General features: G+C 41.7%; 1 protein-coding gene across 2 annotated transcripts in view; it reads right to left on the reverse strand.

Annotated features, from left to right (window-relative positions):
- The window catches only part of PCNX2 (pecanex 2), a gene marked incomplete at its 5' end in the record, with an annotated part of 286,590 nt that overhangs the window by 83,307 nt on the left and 179,921 nt on the right, over positions 1-23,362 (reverse strand). For both annotated transcript variants that reach the window (XM_080822822.1, XM_080822823.1), the window contains one exon: positions 1,189-1,306. In XM_080822822.1, coding sequence (XP_080678948.1) covers positions 1,189-1,306 — 118 coding nt within the window. The remainder of the gene's footprint in view (positions 1-1,188; positions 1,307-23,362) is intronic.

Genomic DNA, 23,362 nt, shown 5'->3' on the forward strand with positions numbered 1-23,362 from the left:
AGATGCCTGGAGAAGGGCATTGTTAAAAGCCTAGAATATATTATCCTTTAACGATTACCCCACATTATGTTTCCCTGCCTGTTCACAAAGTTCAGGTCCCGGAGACTGTTCGTGAGTCGTCTTAATGAGCCCTGTATGGACACTGTATGGAAAGAAGTTCTAGAACTGGGGGTCACACACGCCAGAAGGGTAAGGATCCCGGGCAGGCTTTTGAAGATGAACACTCTAGGATCCACACCCTGAAACAGGATTTTAGAATTATGTGCTGGGCTCAGGGATTTCGTTATTTAACAAGCTCCTTCAGGGACTCCGAAATAAGTAGTTCCTGAAATGCACTGTGTAAAGGACACATTTAGAAAGTATAAATGAGGTGGGAAGGAAAACCTTTGAGGGCAAATTTGAGGCCTGAGTCTAGGATATTTTTGTCAAATCTCTCTCTCTTCAAGAGTATTTTTTCTTTTTATTAATCTCTCTCTCTCTCTCCTTACACACACACCCTACATACAATTTCGCTATCTGTGTCAAAGGGATCTCTCCAAGGAGGGTCTCAAGATTGTTTTGAAGTAAATAAAAACTAATTACCATTATGGAAACACTTAAAAGCAGACAAAGCAACCAAATGAATGTACGAATGATAAAACTAGGCTTCTTAACTAAGAGCAGCTACAAAACGAAACCATCTATCAGTTCTCTCATCTTTAGAAGACTTTGGGTAATTCCATGTGTATCTAATTCTGAGTTTTGAATATTACTCAAGTATGTGATTACCAAGCTCTATCCCAAGGTGATGCTAGACAATCTGTAACAGTATATCAGAGCCATCAGCCCTATCCACCATGTTTAATAATAGCAGATCAAATTACACCATTTTGCACGAGTCACCTGAACCATTTAAGCAGTAACTTTCCATTTACAAGACAGGATAACCTTAATGCAGATTTGGGCATGGGAAATGGAAGAATAAGAGAAAAATAAAGTAATCCTGGCTAGGCATTAAGAAGCAGGAGGAGTTCAAAATTAAGCAATGTCTTTTAAAGCTAAGTGGTCTAAGGGGAATCTGAAGTGCCTCCCCGGGTCCCCATTAAAACGTCATCTTAAAGTCTTGCAAATCTTTCCATTGCCAGGGCTCCGTGGAAAGCTTACAACCATAAACTGTGACTCTCAGCTCACTGATGAAAACAGAAGCACAAAGGATATGAGGGATGGCAAAGAGCTGAGCAAACACGTGAAACGAAGAACCCCAGGCCATCTGCCACGGAGCCACGTAGGTCAGGACGAACTGCAACTTGTGAAGCAGGTCCCCGAGCTGAAAGCAGAAGAAGGAGAGGATTCGTCAGAGAAGACAACCGACCCCCGGGGTGGCAGCCGAGTCAAGGTCACTTACAGCGGGGAGGGGGCAGCCGAGCCATGGCTCCCCCTCTTGCTCTTACCGTCCTTGGTCCTACAGGCAAGGCAGCTGTATTGGGAAATTTTAAAACAGCAACAAGATGCTCTGAGGGGTTCCCGTCCCCAGGTTAATGACTCCAGCCAACGGTGCGTCTCTGGCCTCTCTTGGAGGACCGCTCACAGTCTGCTCTTCCCGCCTTCATATTGGGGCTTTTAGGGGAGCGTCATATAGAAACCTGTCATCATGGCCGCTGTTCAATGACAGCCCTTCGGCAGCTCTTGACCGAGAAAAGAGCTCTGTGCCGTTGAAATGCCAGTTACAAGGCGCTTCAGAAAGCCAAGCTTGGCTACGGAAGCTGCTGCGTTCGCTCCACGAGGCAGACAAGAATGGGTGGGCCGGGCTGGGGCCCTCTGCTCTGTGGTACGCAGAGACCGATGAACCCCCGATGTGGAAACCCACGGCTGTCGCTCCCACGTGCAGTGAGCGTCCTACCAGCACCTTCCCCCGGATTCCACGTACACACACTCGCTACACATCCTGGAAACTTCCAGCACGACCTGTTTGCTCCTAGACTGGTGAGCCTGGAGGGTCATAAAATACATTCCCAAGGCCAGGATGTGAAAAGAGAAGAACAAACGGAATTCACTGATTCTTTCTTTCTTTTTTTAAATATTTTATTTATTTATTTGTCGGAGAGAGAGAGCACGAGCATGGGGGAGCAGCAGGCAGAGGGAGAAGCAGGCGGAGGGAGAAGCAGGCTCCCCGCTGAGCAAGGAGCCCGATGCGGCACTCGATCCCAGGATGCTGGGATCATGACCCGAGCTGAAGGGAGATGCTTAACCGACGGAGCCACCCAGGCGTCCCCAGATGAAATTCTTAATTAGGCCAACGGGTGTTAAACGCAGGACAACAGAAGACCACCGTGAAAAGAAGGCGAAGGTTGGGAATCGGGGCCATTAAGGAACGGCTCACAGCACCGAGATGACTTAGGAGCCCGCGGAAGGGCAGCCCTGGGATTCGGGGCAGAAAGATGAGGCTGCTCTGAACTGCTCTGTGAAAGGGGACCGAGGCAGATGAGGCTTCTCAGACCCCCCGGTGCTGGAGAACCCCTCCGGCGTGGAGTTAAACACTGTCCGACACGCGGCAGAAGAGGAACCAAGGGCCAAAGTCCTCCGAAGGCCCCACAGACGCGGAGTCCGTAAGGAGCGAGAGGCGGAAGGTTAGGAAGCAAACCCTGGGGGTCTCCGTGGGTCCACAGACCCGGCCATGAAGCAGGGGAGCAGAGGGAAGCGGTGGAGAGGGCCGCGGAGGCAGGAGACGGAACAAAACAGACAACGCGGGAAGGTAAACAAGGAAAGGACGAAGGAGAGGAAAGAGGACAAGCTCGGACCGAGTGACTGGAAAGAGCAGGAGTCTGGGCGCACCTGGGTGGCTGGGTGGGTTGGGCCTCTACCTTCGGCTCGGGTCATGGTCTCAGGGTCCTGGGATCGAGCCCCGCATCGGGCTCTCTGCTCAGCGGGGAGCCTGCTCCCCCCACCCCGCCTGCCTCTCTGCCTACTTGGGATCTCTCTGTCGAATAAATAGATAAAATCTTAAAAAAAAGAAGAGTAGGAGAATGGGAGAGAAACACAGACGTCTGGTTCTTGCTGGTAACTTTTCACTGTCTTCACTCCTGCTCACATGCATTGGCCTCAGAGGCCTGAGTGCAACTGGCTTCCAAGTTCTTTCAGAAAGGCCACTTTAGTTCTACCGGGGGTCGGTTCAAGCTTCCTGAATCCCTTCTGGATGGGACTGCCAGCGCCCAGTGCCTTAGGCTACCAAGTGAGAGGATGGTAGTTTATCCCGTCATGTCTGCTCGAGGTCGCATCTCTTAGGTTCACAGACCAAAACAGTCTTCCTACCACCTGATTTTTTCACCAGTCAGCAGGTGACTGGTACAGACTGAGAGAGACAATCCTAACACAGACTCAAACCCTTGACTCACTTCTCTTAAGACCAAGTATTTTCTTTAAAGTCCAATATCATTTCCTTTCATGCCCGCCATGAACCCAACGAGAAGAGGAACAGGCTGATCACCAAAGGGAAGACTCACAACGCGTGACACTGAATTACAACAAAAGCCAAAGTCCTGAGAAGTGATGCCGGGCTCTCTTGCATTCAGTGGCTCAGTGACACCTAACTGAATGCACACAAAATCCCTCTGGATCTGAAACCCTCTGGTCGCTCCACTGTCAAGTCTAGGTATTCAGAATTAACCTTGTGACTTTCCTAGGGGAAAACTACGGGCCCAAACAAGATTCCCTTATGTGACGCGTGGCCCCCCAAATACCAGACCAGTGAATCAGGGGTTCTGCAAAGTCAGTCCCGGAGGATTTTCCATGTATGACTATATCCTGGGAGGCTTTTAAGCCACCTTGTGAAAAGCTGGTAAGTAGGTCAGGCATAGCAACTACAATCAGACAGGAGCCTTAGGGAAAGCCTCATCTGCAAGTTTAAAGCTCTAAGTGAAACTTGGCTGCATTATGATTCAATGAATCTATTACAATTATTTTTTGCTTAGCACAGCGAGATGTATTTACACATAAGCAAAACCAGTAATCAGGCACATGCACTCTCGCGCTCTAATTGCCACTGAGACCCCCAGGTATCTTTGCTCTTTTCCTGCGTCGATGCCTCGGCTTTTTCATAAACATCATGCAGAATAAAATACAAGTATTGTGAAAGATTTTCAATCTGAGGCTCAGAAAATTGACTCCGCTGTTCTCACTGAAGAAGCCAGCACTCCTGAATGCCAGTTCTTTGCATGTCTAGGATGCCCCCACCGCACAGTAACTTAATCTCCTCCCCAAGCCCACCATAAAAGGGCTACGCTATCTATGTGGCAGGTGTCAACACAGTACGATGTTTAAGAGCATGGGCTTGAGGACAGGCTACCTGAGCATGAACCCCAGCTGGCACGGGCCATGGGGATGATAACAGTACTTCCTTACAGTGTCATCTGAGAATTGAGTGACGTCGTCTTTCTTCAGAACTTACACTAGCACCTGGCAATTGTAAATGTAATAGGAGAATCGGACACATAGACGTTGGAACAAGGAGAGGTTTTCTTTTGAGGATGTACTTAGCTCGCAATCAGGAAATTCTAGAGCCCCTCTCCCTTTAAAACAATGGAAACTTAACCAAGTCTAGGTCCTCTTGGTTTCCAGAGCAGGAAAGGAGACTTGGGGGGCTGCTGGCTGAGGTCAGAGAGTGAGTCATTGGCCCCTATGAAACCAGTGATCGAAGGGCCTGCCTGGCGGTAGATATTTCTACCCCCAAACCTTACCATGTCTCCTTGAGGCTAGGAGCCCTTCTTAAAGACAGCAGCAGGAAAACCTGCCTGACATGCAGGAGCAGAGGACGGCACCTCCTCTACTGAGGCCTTCCTGCTGACAGGCAAGGGACAGGGTCCCAAGCTTGGACATGACAAATGTGGCTGCAGCCACCAGCAGGGACCACTTCTCCATGCGCCCAGGGACGAAGAGCTCTGATCCATCCTGGAACATCGCTTTCGGTGTATATGCCCAATTAATAAAACATGACACCACCCAACAAGCCTGGAGGCATTTGAGTGGCTCTCAGAAAGTCAGACCTCTTGATTCCCTGAGTTTCTTGAATACACAGCTCCAAGAAGATAGATACGGCTTACCTAGTTTATTCCTAGAAGTGTAGAGACGTGCGTTCCAGGTTAAAAAGACCCAGCTTCTTATTTTCCCTTCACACTTTGTCCTTCTCTTCAAGAGTGAAATCAAGTGAAAGAATGAAAAATCTGTGGGTATTCAAAAGGTGATGCCTAAGCACAAAAGGAAGCCTTCATGTGGATCATCAATGGAAAGTGTGTATGAAAGGGCACTTGGCGTCCTAGTACACCATTGTGTATAAAATCATGAAGCATTTAAGATGAGATTGATTCAGTGGAAATAGCAACATTAACACCTTTCTAGGAAGTGCCACATACAGCATAACATTGCACCGAAGCTCTTTAAATAAAAATCCCACCTAGAGGAGCTATGAAAATACATCTCCATAGACAGTTCAAAGCCTCTGCTGTTATGAAGCTTATCTCACTTCTAATGCTCTGCTTCCAAAATCCTAAATCTCAGCCCTATGACAGTACAATAAACTTCACAAGTTACCCAAGTAGGACTATAAGGGAAAACAAAATCATCTGGACCTTTTCCATGGAAAACACTAGGAAAAGAGTAAATAAGGTCACAGTAGAATGATTCTGGCTGTTTCCCAAAGAAAGACACCATAAATAGTCTCACTTCCAATTATCCTTTTGGGGAATATCTTTTCCATTAGATGTGGACAGTGCTGTTATACCTCTGCAACAGGCAGGAAATCTCATCCCTATAAATTCACAAACTATGTTAAGAATAATGTCACTAAATAAAGATGATCCAACGCTTTTCCTTGCCAATACATTCTGAAACAAGATGCGTGCTGTCTTTCCTGAGGGGACTCCCTCCCCTGCTGACAAAATCACTCACAATTTATTGGACATTTTGATATTGAACACTATCTTAGGGAGCTGCCCTTATGATATTCCATTTGATTAAAGTGGAATTTCCCTTCCCAATCCCAACCACCACCTTTCCTCCTACGACTCTAACCCTAACCCTTACCGTCTCCCAGATTAGTTGTATCACCTAAGTTTTCTTCCTTCCTTTTTTGCTTTCTGTGGTCAGAATCAGCTGGTTTCCTTCTCAGAAAGATATGCAGCTTGTGATTATGAATGTGTGGATGTGAGAGGCACACAGGACTGAAAGGAGTCCCAGAAACCAGCTGCTGAGTCAAAGATGCAGAGTTCGGGATGAGAGAACACAGAGGGAATAGAGACTCTTGAGTGCTTGGGAAGGTGGTGATGTGAGGAGCAGAAAATTCTTCAAGAAGGAATGGAAAAAGTAAAGCTAGGAACACCTCAAATGTGGGATACCACCTTTTGGGGGAGGGGGAGCACCCCTCTTACAGAATAACAGATAACAGTAAGCGTGATAATTAAGTAGGGGGAGATTCGCTTTAGAACATAAATATTCTCAGATAAAACCCAGGAAGATGAATTAGAATCTTGTAAGTTAAGTAAACATATTCAGATAGGGTGGCTACAACGGGTTAGAAGACTGAATTTCTGAAGGTCAGTAACAGATTCTACCTCTGTATACAATGTGTGTTGGGATTTTATTAAATAGCACACAGTTTAGCAAAATATCAATGTCTTTCAGGGAGCATGCATAAAGATTACCACCCCACTGCAAAAATAATAGAAATATCTAAAAGATGGTAGGGACAAAATGTAATTAATAGTTGAAGTCAAAGGAAGGGAAAACTTCCAATAGTCACAACAAAAAGGGAATTTAAGACGAGAAAGATAGAGGTGCCTGGGTGGCTCAGGTGCCTAAGCATCTGCCTTCAGCTCAGGTCATCATCTTGGGGTCCTACAATGGAGCTCCACATTGCGCTCCCTCCTCAGTGGGGAGGGGGCCTGCTTCTCACTCTCCCTCTGCTACTCCCTGCCCCACTCATGCTCTTTCTCTCAAATAAACAAAATATTTTTTAAAAGATAAAATAAAATGAAAAAAATAAGTCTGAAATGACACTGGAATGACCCTAAGAGGATACAAACACAGATGTGGACTTTAGCAGCCCAGGATGTGGATTTTAATGGACTTGAAGGGCTGGTGGCCATGCCCACAAAGAAAAAAAAAAAGTGAATTAGAAAAACCCCACCTACCATTGCTGGGAAAAAGCAAAAAACTTAGCCTTCTTTGACAGAATAGAATCTGTCATCCATTATACACCTAAACCTTAGCCACCATAATGTAGAAGAGTGGAATTTAAATTTAAACTGTTCCAGAAACATAAAAAAGCCAAGTGGCTGTAAATAAAAAGTAGAGGAGGATGACAAAACTCTCTTGTAAAAATAAATGCATACGCAGTCTTCAAGGATACCTCCACAACCAGAATACATGGGTCTCCCACGGATAAAACAACAATCTCCCACTGAAGATTAGTCCACAATGAAAATTATAAACTATGAAAGGAAAATCAGCAAATGAGAAGAAATCAGTAAATCCAACACACAAGATAATTAGCATCCCAAGAATTTTATGTAATACGGTAAAAGAAAAGAACCTAAATAAATGAGTAAAAAGCTGACACAAAAAGTAAATAATACTAAAAGAGTAACATAATATGAAGAACGAACAAACGGAATTGAAAAAGAAATACCAAATCTAGAAATGAAAAGTGAAATCATTAAAATTAAAAAAAAAATAACACAAGAGGTGGTTTAAAAGCAGATTAGTTACAGTAAAACAGAAAGTAGAGAAGTGGAAGATCTGAGTAAATTACCTAGAACACAGCACAGAGACAGAAAAAGATTTTTTTTTTTTCAATCTGAAAGGCTAAGAAACATACATGACAGAGTAAGAAGACATGACATATGTCCATTTGGAATTCCAGAAAGTATAGAGAGAAAGAGGAGAGAAAATAGTTAAGAGCAAATGGCTCAGAATTTCCCAGAACTGAGGAAAACATGAGTCCTTGATTGCAGAAGCACATCAAGTCTTGTAAAGGTTAAATCAAAAGAATCCACAAAATGCATAACATCAAAATCAAAGAGAAAAATCTTTCTTACAGATTACATACCAAACATTTTAGGATAACAACAGATTTCTCATTAGCAAAAATACATGGCAAAAGACAATGACATAATATTTTTAAGGTTTTAAGAAAGATGATCAAGTTAGAATTTTGAACAGAACTTCAGTATCATCTAAGTATGAGGTAGAAATAATGACCTTTTCAAAGACTGAGAGAATTGATTACTCATAGAACTTTGCAGAAAAAAAAAATTTAAAGAATGTGCTTCAGGAGGAAGGAAATTTAAACCTGAATGAAAAGAGAACATACAAGAAAAATGAGAAAAGAAATGGCTAAAATGTCAGAATCTCAATATTTGGATTAATTAAACAATTAATCACAAAGCTAGTAATTCAATTGAAGTGGAACCAAGTACAGGATGTCATAAATATTTAAGATATGAGAGGGGAATTTGGAGTTAAAATGTTGTCTTTGGATTGTTTGAGAGGAGGGAAGAGATTTTGATTAATTTTCTATGCTAATCAAATGTGCTTATTAATAATTGAAGAGTAACCACTAAACCACCAAAGTATTCAATCTCTGAGGTGTGTCACAATCACCCAGAGAGCTTGTAAAACAAAGATCCTGGTTCCCACCTGCAGAGGTTCTGAATCAGTAGGTTTAGGGTGGAGCCCAAGAATAACTTCCCCTGTGATGCTGACGCTGCCTATCTGGGGACCACACATTGAGATTCACTACACTAAAGGACCAGAAGCAGAATATTCAATTTCCAAAGCACTGGAGGAAAAGGGAATTTCTAAAAAGTCCATTCCATTCAATAGAAGGCCAGAAAGAAGGGGTAATGGGACAAAGAAAAAGCACACATATGAAGCAAAAAATAGGACAGAAAAAAGTACAAACATATCAGTAATCACAGTAAATGTAAATGAATAAAATTTGCCTATTAAAATATAAAGATTCTCAGTATTCTCAGTATTAATACAGATTCTTTGTATTAAAAAGAAAAGTCTTGCTAGATGCTTTTATAAGAAATATTAAAATGACTTAGAAAGTTTTAAGTAAAAGGGTAAAAAAAAAAAGATGCCAGATATATTCCAATCAAAAGAAAGCTTGCTTATCCGTATTAATACTAGACAAAATTGATTTTCACTCAAAAAAAGGATAAAAATCAGTACATCATGATAAAAGGGAAGAGTCATGAGGAAGACGACATGATTGGAATCTATGCACTTAGCTAAATAGTTTCAAAATATCTAAAGTCAAAGTGAACAGAATTACAAGGTAAGATTACAAATCTGCCATGAGAGGTGGAGATTTTTAGGACACGCATCTCAGAAAATAATAGCTTAATTAGACAATAAATAAATAAGCATAGAAAACATTTGGCTAATAGAATTCATAAGCTTTGTCTAAGAGGTATATGTATTAGAATCCTGCCGTCAACCAAAAGAGGATAAAATGGTGAAGCATATATACATTTATAAGAATCGATGACTTACTGAAAAGAAGTCTTAAGCAATGCTAAGACTTAATACCATGCAAACTTGTTTGCAATCACATTAGGGGTCAATAATAAAATGAACGCAGAAAAAAAGGAGCAAGCATCACAAACTTTACATTTAAGTGTATTGTCAATATGACACTGCATTAGTTAAAAATGATAACATTTAGAAAATATTTAAAAATGAATAAAAATAAGGGGTTCCTGTGTGGTTGAGCATCTGCCTCGTGGTTTTAGCTTAGGTCATGATCTCAGGGTCACGGGACTGAGCCCTGTCTTGGGCTCCATGCTCAGCGTGGAGCCTGCTCAAGATTCTCTCCTCCTCCTGCCCAACCCTCTCTGTTTCTCTCTTTAAAAAAATTTTAATTAAATGTTTTTGAAAAATGAATGGCAATAAAAAGCAGTAGTACCAATCATAACAGGTGGGACTCAGCTAAAGCACTTTGTAGAGGAAAAAATATAGCCTTAAAATGTGCATCTTAGAAAAACTTCACAGTTTATATTGGGAGGCTATTTTTAATACAAAAAATGAACAAGAATATGTTAAGAAAGGAAAATATAGATGTTCTTATCTATTAATATAAATGCAGAACTCCTTAATAAAATATTTTCAAGATGAATCTACAAATGTATAAAAGTAATCATGATTAAATTTGATTAATCTCATAATGGTTTAATACTAGAAGAAGGTCAATATAATTCACAAAATGAAAAAAAGTAAAAAAAGAAAACCCATACAATGCTCAATTCATACAGGAAGGATGTGGAAAAATAAATTCAACACTCATTGAAACAAATCTCTTCCAATCTAGTAATAAAAGAGTTCTTCTTAAACCTAATAAAGGATATCCATGCCATATTACATTCAATGCCATATTTAATAGTAAAATATAAAATATCAGAATTATTCAGGCAAGAGGTGTCAATCAAGCCATATGAATCTGACTAGCCTACACTGGAAAAGTGAAAGTAGAACCATTAAGGGAGACTAAAGACTACGGAAGGAAGAAAAAGGAACCCGGGGCAATCATTTATAGTTTATCACCTGTGAAGTACAGTTTGGAAAAAGAAACTGAGGAGAGAAACAGGGATGATGGCAGATGAGAGTACCCAGCAGGGGTGGGCTATTTAGGCAAATGCATGTGCAGCTAATAAAAGAAAATGCAACAAGCCCTCATGCTTTGATTAGCCGACCTTACGCTGCCAGACAAATCCAGAGCCCTAGGAGAACACGACAGAAAATATCAGTTACGTTCCTATTTCATAACCGCTCATTAGTGTATCCACAAATGCAAATGAAGTCACCATTGCACAGTGAAATTTTATAATCTACCGAGAGCTGTGAATGCACAAAAACTAAAAGGTCTTCTCAAGATCCCTGAGAACTAGGAATTAAATGGAACCCAGCATCTCTGGGTGTGTTTCCAGCAGGAGTGTAGGTTCTGCGAGGTGGGGGTGCATCACTGTGGAAGGAAACAAGGAGGGACTCAACGTGGAAGAGGCAAGAGTGAGAGAGTTACCTTTGTTCTCTAAGCAGCCTGTTCACACTGACCTTGGAGTGAAGTAGTAGAAACCCTATAGTTTATGCACACATCCTGCTGCTTTTCCATTCCTTAATCCTTTCAATTCCTTATGTTGCCTTCCTTCAGCTACCTGGATGATGAAGGATAGAGTTTTTCTGCCTTTGTTACAGATTTGATTTAAGAAAAGGCAGCTTTCTGGATTTTGTTTTGGGGGACTTCTTCCCTTTTGAAGTTCCATTATAATCCTATGGATGGCAAATACTGCCTTTAGGAAGAGGGTGCAAGGACCAAGTCCATAAACCTCTATGAGGACAGAGGGAGCTTAGCATTTTAATGAGAGAGGGAAATACTACTATTGCATGCAGTTAAGAGGCAGCTTTTCCTCCATCAAGTCTGAATGCCCTCCTGCCCATGCCATCCACCACATGCCTCTAGTACGTCTCATTTATGTATTCTCCTGAGATCTGATACTTGTGCAAACATTTCCTCAGTCTAGTTCATGTAGAAATAAAGTGATCCATGCAATGATGTTCCATAGAATGGAAGCCTTCTGCTTTCAGCACTTATACATTCAAAATGTATGTCCTTTTTGATAAAAATATAATAATAGTCTCACTTAAAAAATACCAAATAGTTCAGATTTACATAAAGTGTAGGCAAAAAAGTTTCGTTATCTACCTCATTCTGAATTAACTTCCAGGTCAAGCCACAGTTAATGATGGTTGAGGAGTTACCCTTCTTGGCATTTGCTACTCATGCATATGTACAAATGTGTGTGTGTGTGTGTGTGTGTGTGTGTGTGTGTGTATTTTTTTATTTAAACTGGATTACCAGTATATACTCCTCTGAAACTTGATGTATCTTTTTTTTTTTAAAGACTTATTTATTTATTTTAGAGAGGGAGCACGAGCAGGGAGAGGCACCGAGGAAAGAGGAAGAGAATCTTCAAGCAGATTCCCCGCTGCACACGGAGCCCGACACAGGGCTGGATCCTAGGACCCCGAGATCATGACCTGAGCCAAAATCAAGATCATGAGACTGAGATCATGACCTGAGCCAAAATCAAGATTCAATTCTCAACTGACTGGGAAACCCAGGTGCCCCAGAAACTTGATGTTTCTACCTTATATATCCAACACTGGTACAAACTGCTCTACCTAACCCCTAATTAGCTGGCTAATACTTCATTGTTTGGCTAGACAGTCTACTGAATCATTACACTACTGATAGACATCTAGATTGCAAAAATTAATTTAAAACCACAGCTGAAGAAAATTTCATATGCTTATCTAAGACATCATACAGAGCCAGTGGAGTGGCTGTTAATTCAGTGTATTCACTAGACCTTGACGACTGGGGTGGACACGTGGTCTACAATGGGCTCCCTAGTAATGCACAGAGGGGGATGCCAGACTACAACCCCCCCCCACTCTGTACGTGATAACTGAAGCCAGAGTAAGCAGGATCTGAGATGCAGACAAAAGGTACACCCCTGCACTAAAAATCTGGCAGAAGGAAATTTGTGCTTAGTTCTAGGCATATAAACTATTTACTTTACTTGCTTGGGTCCTCCACAAGATGTCTAGCTTTCAACAAAAAAAGTATGACATCTACAAAAAGGTAAGAACAAATATGCTCCGAAAAGACAAATCACAATCCAAGCAAGACTCATATATGACACTTGTGTTGGAACTATCTGACAGGAAAGTTAAAAGAACTATGATGATATTTTAAGGGCTCTAACAGAAAAAGGTGTACAATATGAAAGAGTAAATGGATTATTTCAGCATAGAGATGGAAACTATATAAGGAAGACTCAAACAGAAATGATGGAAATGGAAACACTGTGACAGAGACACAATGCTTTCATCAAGCTCATCACACTAACACAATCAAGGGAATGATCGATGAACTTGAGTATAAGTCAACAGAAATGACCTAAACTGAAAGATAAAGATATCTTTATCATAAAGATAAAACAGCGAATTCAAAAAAGAAAATATTCCTACACACACACAGACACACACACACGCAAACAGATGAAAGACCGAAATATGAGAATTGAAACCATGAAAATCCTAGGAGAGAACACAGGCAGTAACTTTTCTGACATCAGCTGTAGCAACTTTTTTCTAGATACTTCTCTGATGCAAGGGAAACCAAAGCAAAAAATAAGCTATTGGGAATATATCAAAATAAAAGCTGCTGCAAAGTGAAGGAAACAATCAACAAAACTAAAAGGCAGGGCACCTGGGTGGCTCAGTGGGTTAAGCGTCTGCATTCGGCTCAGGTCATGATCCTGGAGTCCAGGGATCGAGTCCCGCGCATTGGGTTCCCTGTTCAGCAGGGAGTCTGCTTCTCCTTCTGACCGTCCCCTCTCATGCTCTCTCCCTTTCTCTCTGTCTCTCCCTCTCCCAATAAATAAATAAATAAATATTAAAAAAAAACACTAAAAGGCAATCTATGGAATGGGAATAGATATTTGCAAATGACATATCCAGTAAAGGATTAGTATCCAAAATATATAAAGAACTCATAAAAACTCAACACCCCAAAAACCAAATAACACGATTAAAATATGGGCAGAAGACATGAAGATATATCTCCAAAGAAGACATCCAGACAGCCAACAGACACATGAAAAGATGCTCAGCATTACTCATCATCAGGGAAATCCGAATCAATACCACAATGGGATATCACTTCACACTCGTCAGAATGGCTAAACTCAACAAGACAAGAAACAACAGGTGTTGGCAAGGATGTGGGGAAAAAAGGAACACTCGTGCACTGTTGGTGGGAATGCAAACTGGAACAGCCACTGTGGAGTTTCCTCAAAAAGGTAAAAATAGAACTTCCCTACAACCCAGCAATCACACCACTTGGGTATGTATCCCAAAAATACAAAAATACTAATTCAAAGGGATACAGGAATCCCTATGTTTATTGCAGCATTATTTACAATAGCCAAGATATGGAAGCAGCCTGATTGAGTGATGAATGGTTAAAGAACACATAGTATGTATACATATAATGAAATATTATTCAGCCATAAAAAAGAACAAAATCTTGCCACAAGCGCATAGGTGGAGCCAGAGGGTATAATGAAATAAGTCAGTCAGAGAAAGAAAAATACCATGATTTCACTCATATGTGGAATTTAAGAAACAAAGCACATGAAGAAAGGGGGGGGCGGAGAGAGACAAATCAAAAAACAGAATCTCAACAGCAGAGAACGGGCAGATGGTTGTCTGAGGGGAGGGGGTCGGAGGTAGGTGAAATAGGTATTGGGGATTAAGGAATGTGCTTGTCGTGATGAGCACCAGGTACTGTACAGAACTGTTGAATCACCATATCATACACTTGAAAATAATAGAACACTGAATGTAAATTAACTGGAATTAAAATTAAAAACTAAAAAAAATATTACTGAGTATCTAAAAGCTACGTAACAGTATCAAACTATCTAACATATGCACAGTTTGGACCTTGGAAAGAAGAGAAAGGGAATAGGAGAACAAAGAAGTATTTGAAGAAGTAATGGCCAAAATTGTCCAAGATAATGACAGACACTGAACCACAAATTCAAGAACAGATGACACGGGATAAATACCCAAACAACAACAACAAACAACCCTACACAACTAGGCATGCCCCATTCAAACTGCTGGAAACAAAAGACAAAGAGAAAATCTTGGAGGCAACAACAATTACTAAAAGACACATGACACAAGGAAAAACAACAGTAAAAATTACAGAAGAATGACATCAGAAACCATGTAAGGCAGAAGGCCGTGAAGTGAAAGTTTTAAGTGCTTAACGTACTAAATGGAACAACATTATTTTAAAGATTTTACTTATTTGAGAGAAAGAGAGAGAGAGAGAGAGAGAGAACAAGCGGTGGGGGAAGGGAGAGGGACAAACAGACTCTGCACTTAGTACAGAACCTAACATGGGGTTTGATCCCAGGACCCCAAGATCATGACCTGAGCTGAAATCAGGAGTCACCCAGGTGCCCCTAAATGGATTGACAGTTTTAAGAGCAGGGGATGGAGTGCAGTAGGACCTTCAAAATAGAATTCTATACCCAGTGAGACTATCTTTCAAAACCAAAAGAGATATATTTTCTCAGACAAATAAAACCGACCCAAGTTCATGGCTGATAGAACTCTTCAAGCAAGTTCAGGCACAAGAAATATTATATAGTTTGGAAACCTGGATCTACACAAAGAAACAGAGCATCAGAAATGGGATAAGTGGCAATAAAATAAAAATGAAAAACGTACTTTTTTCTTATTTGCAATTGCTCTAAAAGGACACTTTTGCTCTAAATAGTAATTCTGTATTACGTGTTTATCACACAAGTAAAATTAAGTGCATGACAACAGCACAAAGAATAGGAAGCAAAACTATTGAAATCATTACCCCACACAGGAAGTGGTATAACATTTGAAGGTTCATTATGATGAATTGAGGCTTTACATTTTTAATGTAAGAGCAATAACTTAAAAATAAGACGCATAAATAATAAGTCAACAGAGAAGTAAAATGGAATTAAAAAGTAGCTCAAAGTGACATCTCTCCACGTTCTTCTTGCGACCCTGCGGCCCACTGCCTTATCTAGTTGCTCTCTCCGGAGGTCCCCACGACCTGTGGCTTATAACTTCAAATCACATATAAAGTAGTGCAACATCCTGGTGACAAGAGCAGGCTTGGTGGGTCATGCAGACCCGAGATCCTACCCAGCCCTACCTCTCAGGAGCTGTGTGATCTTGGGCAAGTTTATCTCCATGGAGCCTTAGCTTTCTCCTCTGCAAAGTCGATATGGGAATGGTACCTATCTCAGAAATGTATTGTAAAGATTAAATGAGATAATCCAGGTAAGTTTTTATCTCAGGACTCAGCACATAGTTAGTGCTCGATAAATATAGTTTAGTTTATTTATGACCCTTATGGCATTTTTTCAAAAGTACTTTTTAGGGGCACCTGGGTGACTCAGTAGGTTAAGAGTCTGCCTTCGGCTCAGGTCATGATCTTGGGGTCCTGGGATCCAGGTCCGCATCGGGCTCTCTGCTTGGCGGGGAGTCTTGCTTCTCTCTCTGCCCCTTCCCCCTGCTCGTACTCTCTCTGTCAAATATATAAATAAAATCTTTTTTTAAAGTACTTTTTATATGTTTTTAATCTCCTTTGTCCCCCACTGGCGTGTATGCTCAGCAGCATCAGGCCCTGGGACTTATTTATAGTTGTACACTTATCTTCTAGCCGATAAGCAGTACGGGCAGGCACACAGTGGACATAAGTGCAGTGTTTTCCAGAAAATAAAATGGTGCCTGAATGAAAGGTTCGGGTGTTTCCACAACTCGTCAGGATATATGACCCATAGCTATAGCAGGCGTGGGTTTAGTGGAAATGTTCTGGTTGCTTCCAGATTCTTCTTTACCTGCCAGATCCTTGCAACGCCCACAGGTTTTCCTTCTGCGCGCTATCTACTCTCTTTCTCCCCCTGGAGGTTGTGGACTTACATAGCAGCCATCTCAGAATGATAATATCCTTTCTTCAGACAGAAGCCCTGTGGGTTGGTCCATCAAAGCATTTCCAAAATTGATAGGTTGAGGAAAGAAAGAATGGGAAAGTCTGTGACCTTAAAGTTCTTGTCCTAAAGATGGGCACCTGTTAAAAGACACGATTTGGAATCTGTGGGTTCATATATGTAGATCTGTAGCACCAGGAGCCTCCCACAAGGAGAGGCTGGCAAATGCCAGTGCTCAGCCCTGTAAGGAAAATGCTGCCTGAAGCAACCAAATTAAGTTCTCCCTTTGGGAAGCATTTTAGGGAGGGCGAGCCCAACTGCTGAGTAGGAGAGGTTTTCAAAATTCTTTCAGGGGTACCTGGGTGGCTCAGAGGGTTAAGCCTCTGCCTTTGGCTCATGTCATGATCCCAGGATTCTGGGATCAAGTCCCACATCGGGCTCTCTGCTCAGCAGGGAGCCTGCTTCCCCGCCTCTCTCTGCCTGCCTCTCTGCCTCCTTGTGATCTGTCTGTCAAATAAATAAAATCTTTAAAAAAAAAATTCTTTCAGTGAGGAGAGTCCAGCGCTGTCACTGCTCCTGAATTCTCTGAAGCCGCTCACATAGGCTTTGTGTGCCCGAGGCACACATCCTTTCGCCATTCCTGTGAAGACTGACCAGCAGTGCCTCTTCATTGCTCTGGCTTAATGAAGGCACATCACCACCGCCCTGATGGGAGGACTGCAACACTGAGCCAGCGAGCAGCCTCCTTCAGGACAGAAAACTGTGGACTTTTAAAAAAAAAAGAGAGAGAGGAAAAAAAATGGGAGTGGACACCTGGGTGGCTCAGTCGGTTAAGCATCTGCCTTTGGCTCAGCTTATGATTCCAGCGTCCGAGGACTGAGTCCCACCTCGGGCTCTCTGCTCAGTGGGGAGCCTGCTTCTCCCTCTGATCCTCTCCCTATCGTTTCCCCCCCAACCTCTCTTGCACAAAAATAAATAAATAAAAAATACAATTAAAAAATGGGAGCCTGTAAATACTTCTTTAACACATTAACAGGGACACACTTAGCTACGTAGATCTTTGAACATTATTAAGTCCATGTATTTTTTTATAGTATACTTTTATGGGAGATTATAGGAAGCCTGAAGGGAAAAAAGGTATCACTTGCGCATACCGGGCTTGAGGCCCCAAAGAGGGAGGAAAAACCAATCCTTACTTTGAAGATAGAGGTTGAGTCGCTGCTAGCATTCATTTCAGCCCTACATCCCTTCCCCGGAAATAAATTACAGTAACTTGCATGGTTTGAGTTAAGGGAAACTTGTCCCTTTGATGTGTGGGTGATGTGCTGGGGAGGGCAAGACAAGAAAGTTGATGTGTTAGGCTATAAATCTCAACTAAAGGATGTCTGGGGCTGTTCGGGCACCTCCCAGCCGTGACATGACACAGTTAAGAGCTGGCCAGTTGGATGACATCGGCTTGTCACCCCTGGGAGAGATCTACAGCTATAGGTGCGTTGTGATTTACCCCCCACTTTGCAAGAGGTGCTGAGCCGACTCGAGAGCACCGAGCAAACCACTGATGGCAGAGAAGCCAGTGCTGCTGACCATGTGTTCAGCTCAACAGATTAAGGAAGCCAAGAAAATAGAAACACGCACCTTGAGAAGCCCGAAGAAAGAACTCTACGTGACCCATACACTCAGTCTAAAACCTTCCCTCCTCCCTCATACCCCCCTGCACCTGCTCTGTGAATCATCATCTCCCTAGAATAATAAAATGTCATCCAATCACCACATCCAAGCTTAGACTTCATTTTTCCAAAAAAACCGTTTTCCCATCTCTCAGCTCTCAACTGATTCCCATTTATACATGTTGAGTGATCACTCTGACCAGGCATTTTGTTAGATGTTGCAGGAAGCAGGAAACAAATAAGCATACCCATGGTCCCACCATTTGAGGAGTTTCCAGTCGCTTAGGGAACACGAGCACCTTGGACCGTATTCTTTGTTTCTAGATGTAGTGCATGGCTTGTGAAAATTTTCTCCCACACCGTCCCGAGTGGCAATGAGTGACCATGGATCCCTGAGAGCCTGGTAGGTAGGCTGTGTTTCTGAAGTGACTTTATCAACCTCTTGCAAACCATTCTGTACACCTGTCCTTGGGCAGAGTGGGACCGAGTTCAAGTCACCCGCAGAGAGAGTGACTTTGGCTAAATTCCCCAGTAGCCAGTGCACGGGAGAAACATTCAACACCACTACTGCGTGCTTGACCCTGATCTGGAAATTGGGACATATCGGTACACAAAACAGGCAACAGTCTTTACCCTCGTGGAATTTACATTGCAGCGGAAGGGATACTAAAAGCATAAATAAGCCAGTGAGGGAGCACGTTAGGAGGTGGTGAATGCTGTCAGTAGTCAGGGCGGGTCTGATTTGAGAAGGTGAAATCCGAGTCCAGCCAGGAAAGAGCTGATGGGGGGTCCAGGGGACATTTGAAGCAAGAGCCAGAGCAAGAGGCCCTACATGAGAGCATGTTCGCACCATTCCTGTAGAGGAATGCTAAGGAGAGCTGCGTTAAACAGGAGAAGAAGAGGACAGGAGGCGAGTACAGCGGTGGGGACCCAGCTGGTGTCAGTCAGTGGGTCTGTGTAAGGGATCTGACCTCTGCTCTATGTGAAATGGGGAGTCATGTCAGGGTTCTGAGCAGGGGCAAGCTCCAGTTCGTGTTTCAGAAGAAAAACTCAAGGAACTTCTAGTTTTAGCTCCAACATGAAAAAATATGAAGGGGTGTTATTTCCACTTTTGCAACAAGAAAAAGCAAAACAGACAGAATATCGATATTTCTTAGAGCCATCAGACAACTGACGTCCCAGGGAGAGCTGCCTCTCTGGAAGGGTCGATGAGACCTGCTCATCTGGGGCAGAAGCTGCTGGAGCCATGAACTGGTAGGGACACTTAAACAGTTATTCTAGCAAACTCTTAGAGGCTGAGTGTGGAGTAGCATGAAATTTAGAAGCCCCTGGGCACCACAGTCTTAGGGGACCCTCCACACTCTCATACCCTAGAAACCCCAGCCGTTTCTCATGGTGAAGAGCCAAAAGAGATCTCCCCATGGGCCTGGAAGGGGGAGGAAATTAACCACTGTGAAACCCAATGGCCCACCACGAAGTGTGAAGGGATTTGCCTGAGCCTATCCTGGCTAGGGGAAGGGAATTCCTCCCCTTCTAGCTTACCTCACGTAAACAAGGAAAAAACAGTTAACGGAGTCAGGGCTTTAAGGAAATAGAGTAAGAATGCTACTCCCAGCAAAGGAAGTAGAGTGCATGGGGAGAAAAAAGCTATACCATTCTGGAAACACTTATGAAGATCCCAGTCCTGATACATGGGCTCAATAAGAGATTAAGATTTAACTGGAAAATAACAGACCATTGCCCCTACCCCATGCCTTACCAGCACACCAACAAAGATACAGCTAGTGTTACAGAAACAACTCTCTCTGAGGAGGAGATTTTAGGGACGCCAAAAATCAAGAGGAGACAGAAACGAGGACAGTAGAAAAACTTGAAGCCTCTGGGACCTACAGTTAGAGCAGACATTAAACACAGTCCCTCTTCTAATCAGACTAACAGAAATCCTCACACTGAAGACCTAGTCACCTCAGTTCCTATTACCTGATACAACATGTCCTGATTTCAACAAAAAAATTAGGGTGTGCCCAAAGGTAAAGAGAAACAGTCTGGAGAGGCAAAGCAAGCACCAGAACCGGACTCAGACAGGACACGGACGTTGGAATGACCGCACAGGGAATCAAAAGTAACTATGATTAATGTGTCTGTAACTTCATTTGAAAAGCAGGTAGCATGCAAGAACAGATGTGTAATGTAAACAAAGAAATGGAAACTTTGAGAAAGGGTCAAAAGGAAATGTTAGAAATAAAAACACTGTAACAGTAACAAGGAATGCCTTTATTGGGCTCATCAAGAGACAGGACATGGTCAAGCAAAAAAAAAAAATCAGTGAGTTTGAAGATACATCGATAGAAAGATCTCTAACTGAAATGGGAACAGACAAAAAAAAAAAAAAAAGAAAAGAAAATATCCAAGAACTACAATAAGGAAAGGTGTAACATAAGCATAATGTGACACCAGAGAAAGAAGAAAAGAGAGAAAGAAGAAAGAGCAGAATCTGTATTTAAATAATAGCCAAGAACTTTTGAAATTAATGACAGACATGGAAACACAAACCCAGGAAACTGAGAGCACCAAGCCAGACTGAACACACACACACACACACACACACACACACACACACACCCCTAAGCATGTCATATTCAGGCTTCAGAAAGCCAAAAAAAAGAGAAAAATCTTGAAACTCAGAAGGAAAAAACACCTTGCCTATAGAAGAACAAAGAAATTGAAGCAGATTTCTCATTAGAAATTATGCAAGCATGGAGAAAGTGAAGTGAACTCTTTATTAAAGTGTTGATGGAAAAAAATCCTGCCAACCTGGAACTCTACAGCCTACAAAATTATTTTCTAAAATTGAAAGGGAAAAAAAATTAAGATTTTGTAGAGAAAAACTGAGGAAATCCATCACTAGGTGACCTTCCCTGCAAGAAATGTTGAAAGTTCTTCACGCCGAAGGAAAATGATACAGGTCAGAAACTTAAATCTATATAAAGAAAGAGGATCAGAAAAGAATAAGTGAAGGTAAAATAAAATATTTATTATTCTTATTTTCAATTGATACAAAATATGACTTTTTGTTTAAAGAAATGATAGGAATAATGTACTGGGTGATTTTAAAATATGGATAAATAAATGAGTAACTTCCATGTCAGAGGAATAGAGGGAGAAATTGAAAATACTCTGATAAAAGGTATCTGGGTTAGAAAATGAAGCAGCATAGCGTTTTTTGATGATGGATTTAGAGTAGCTTAAAATATACATTGTAGGCTTCTACTTTAGAGAACAGGAAGAACACATCTTTCCCTATTACTCCTGTTAAATATAACTGAAAATGTTAGAAATGGTTTATTAAATGAACCAAAGAAGATTCTGGACATTGGAGAGAAAAGGGGAGACAAGCTAAAGACTCCAGGATCTGGGGAAAGGAATGGTAGTGAGTTCCCTGGGTTCTCTTTTGACCATATATTTCACAGAGTTAGACTTAAGCAAGCCAGCAACTCGGAAATGGCAAGAAGCATAGACAAAAAAATCCAAAATAAAAATAAAAACAAAGTCTGCTTTCTCTAATTGAATGGCCAGAAAACAGGCAGCCTAGTAGGACAGAAAAATTTAATAAATAACCTCTCTATTCCAGCTGAACATGACAGATCTGAAAAACACACTATTAGTAGAATTAAAAGACAAGCCCAGAAAGCATGTAACTAATAAAGGACTTGTATCCACAGTATGCAAAGAACTCTCAGCAATAAAAAAATAAACCAACTTAAAAATGGGCAAAAACAATCTTCAATACTTCAATAAAGAAGATATATAGTCAGCATGTATTTAAGGACATGAAAATTAAAATGAGAGAGCACTGTAAATATCTATTAGAACTGCTAAATTCCTAATTGCTAAATTGCTAAAATCCAAAAAATTTTGGTGAGGTGAAGAAACAAGAGGAACCTTGTGGCAACAATACAGACCAGACAGCACTTTGCAAGGTAATTTGGCGGTGTTATATGAAGCTAAACTTACTTTTATACCATTTAGCAATCCCACCTAATAAAAAATTATGTCTACACAAGACCTGAAGACAAATGTTCATAGCAGCTTTATTCATAATCAGCAAAAATGAGAAATGACCAAGATTTCTTTCAATAGGTGAATGGATAAACATCCATACAACGGAATACTATTCAGTGATAAAGAGGGATGAGCTGTCAAGCCAGAGCCATGCCAAGACACAGATAAAATCACTAATGTATACTGCTACATAGAAGAAACCCATCCAAAAAGGTGTATGATTCCAATGACATGACATGCTGGAACAGGCAAAACGAAAGCAACACTGGTTGCCAGAGCTTGGGGAAGGGGAGGAAGGATTGAATAAGTGAAGCACAGGAGATTTTTTAGGGCAATTGAACTATTTTGTAAGATATTCTAATAATGTATGCTTGCCACTATACATTTGTTAAATTCCATAGAAATGTATAATGTGAGAAAATGTAACATATGCAAATTTTTTAAAATATCATCTAGGAGACTGGGGGACCCCCAAGTGGAATGCAATGTAGCTGTCATATAAATAAAGGAAACCACCTCACTAAGGGAGGTGGAGGTAGAAGGTGCTGACTCAAGTGACTCTGATTTTCAGAGTGGAATCCGGAAGACTAAAGGCAAAAAGGAACAGCATTGCCCATGAGCACTGTGCTCTAGGTGATAAGGTTGTTTCCCATGGGGTGCAGGTTAACCATTCTGAAACTAATACACAGGCACACTAGAAGTGAACAGCTAAGTAAATGGATGACAGATGACAGAGGCCAGGTTTCTCACTGATGGAGTGGGAAGTAACAGTAAGCAAGGGGAACTGGCCAGAATGATCCCTTTGGTCATAGATTCGATTTGGAGATACCAGTATGCACTCATGTTTAGCTTAATGTAGATACAAGGGGTTACATACAGGATTATCTCTAGATGTGTGGATATACATGAGTATACACACACCTATTTCCTTGCTCTGTTGGCTGAGAGTGCCTGGAATCGATGACACTCAAGGATAAAGGACACACCTCGAGTCCAGATTTTGGTTTCTAAATACCATTCTCTAATAAAAGGAAGCAGGACTCCTTG

The sequence above is a fragment of the Martes martes genome (assembly GCF_963455335.1).
Source record: "Martes martes genome assembly, chromosome: 14".
NCBI classification, from domain to species: domain Eukaryota; kingdom Metazoa; phylum Chordata; class Mammalia; order Carnivora; family Mustelidae; genus Martes; species Martes martes.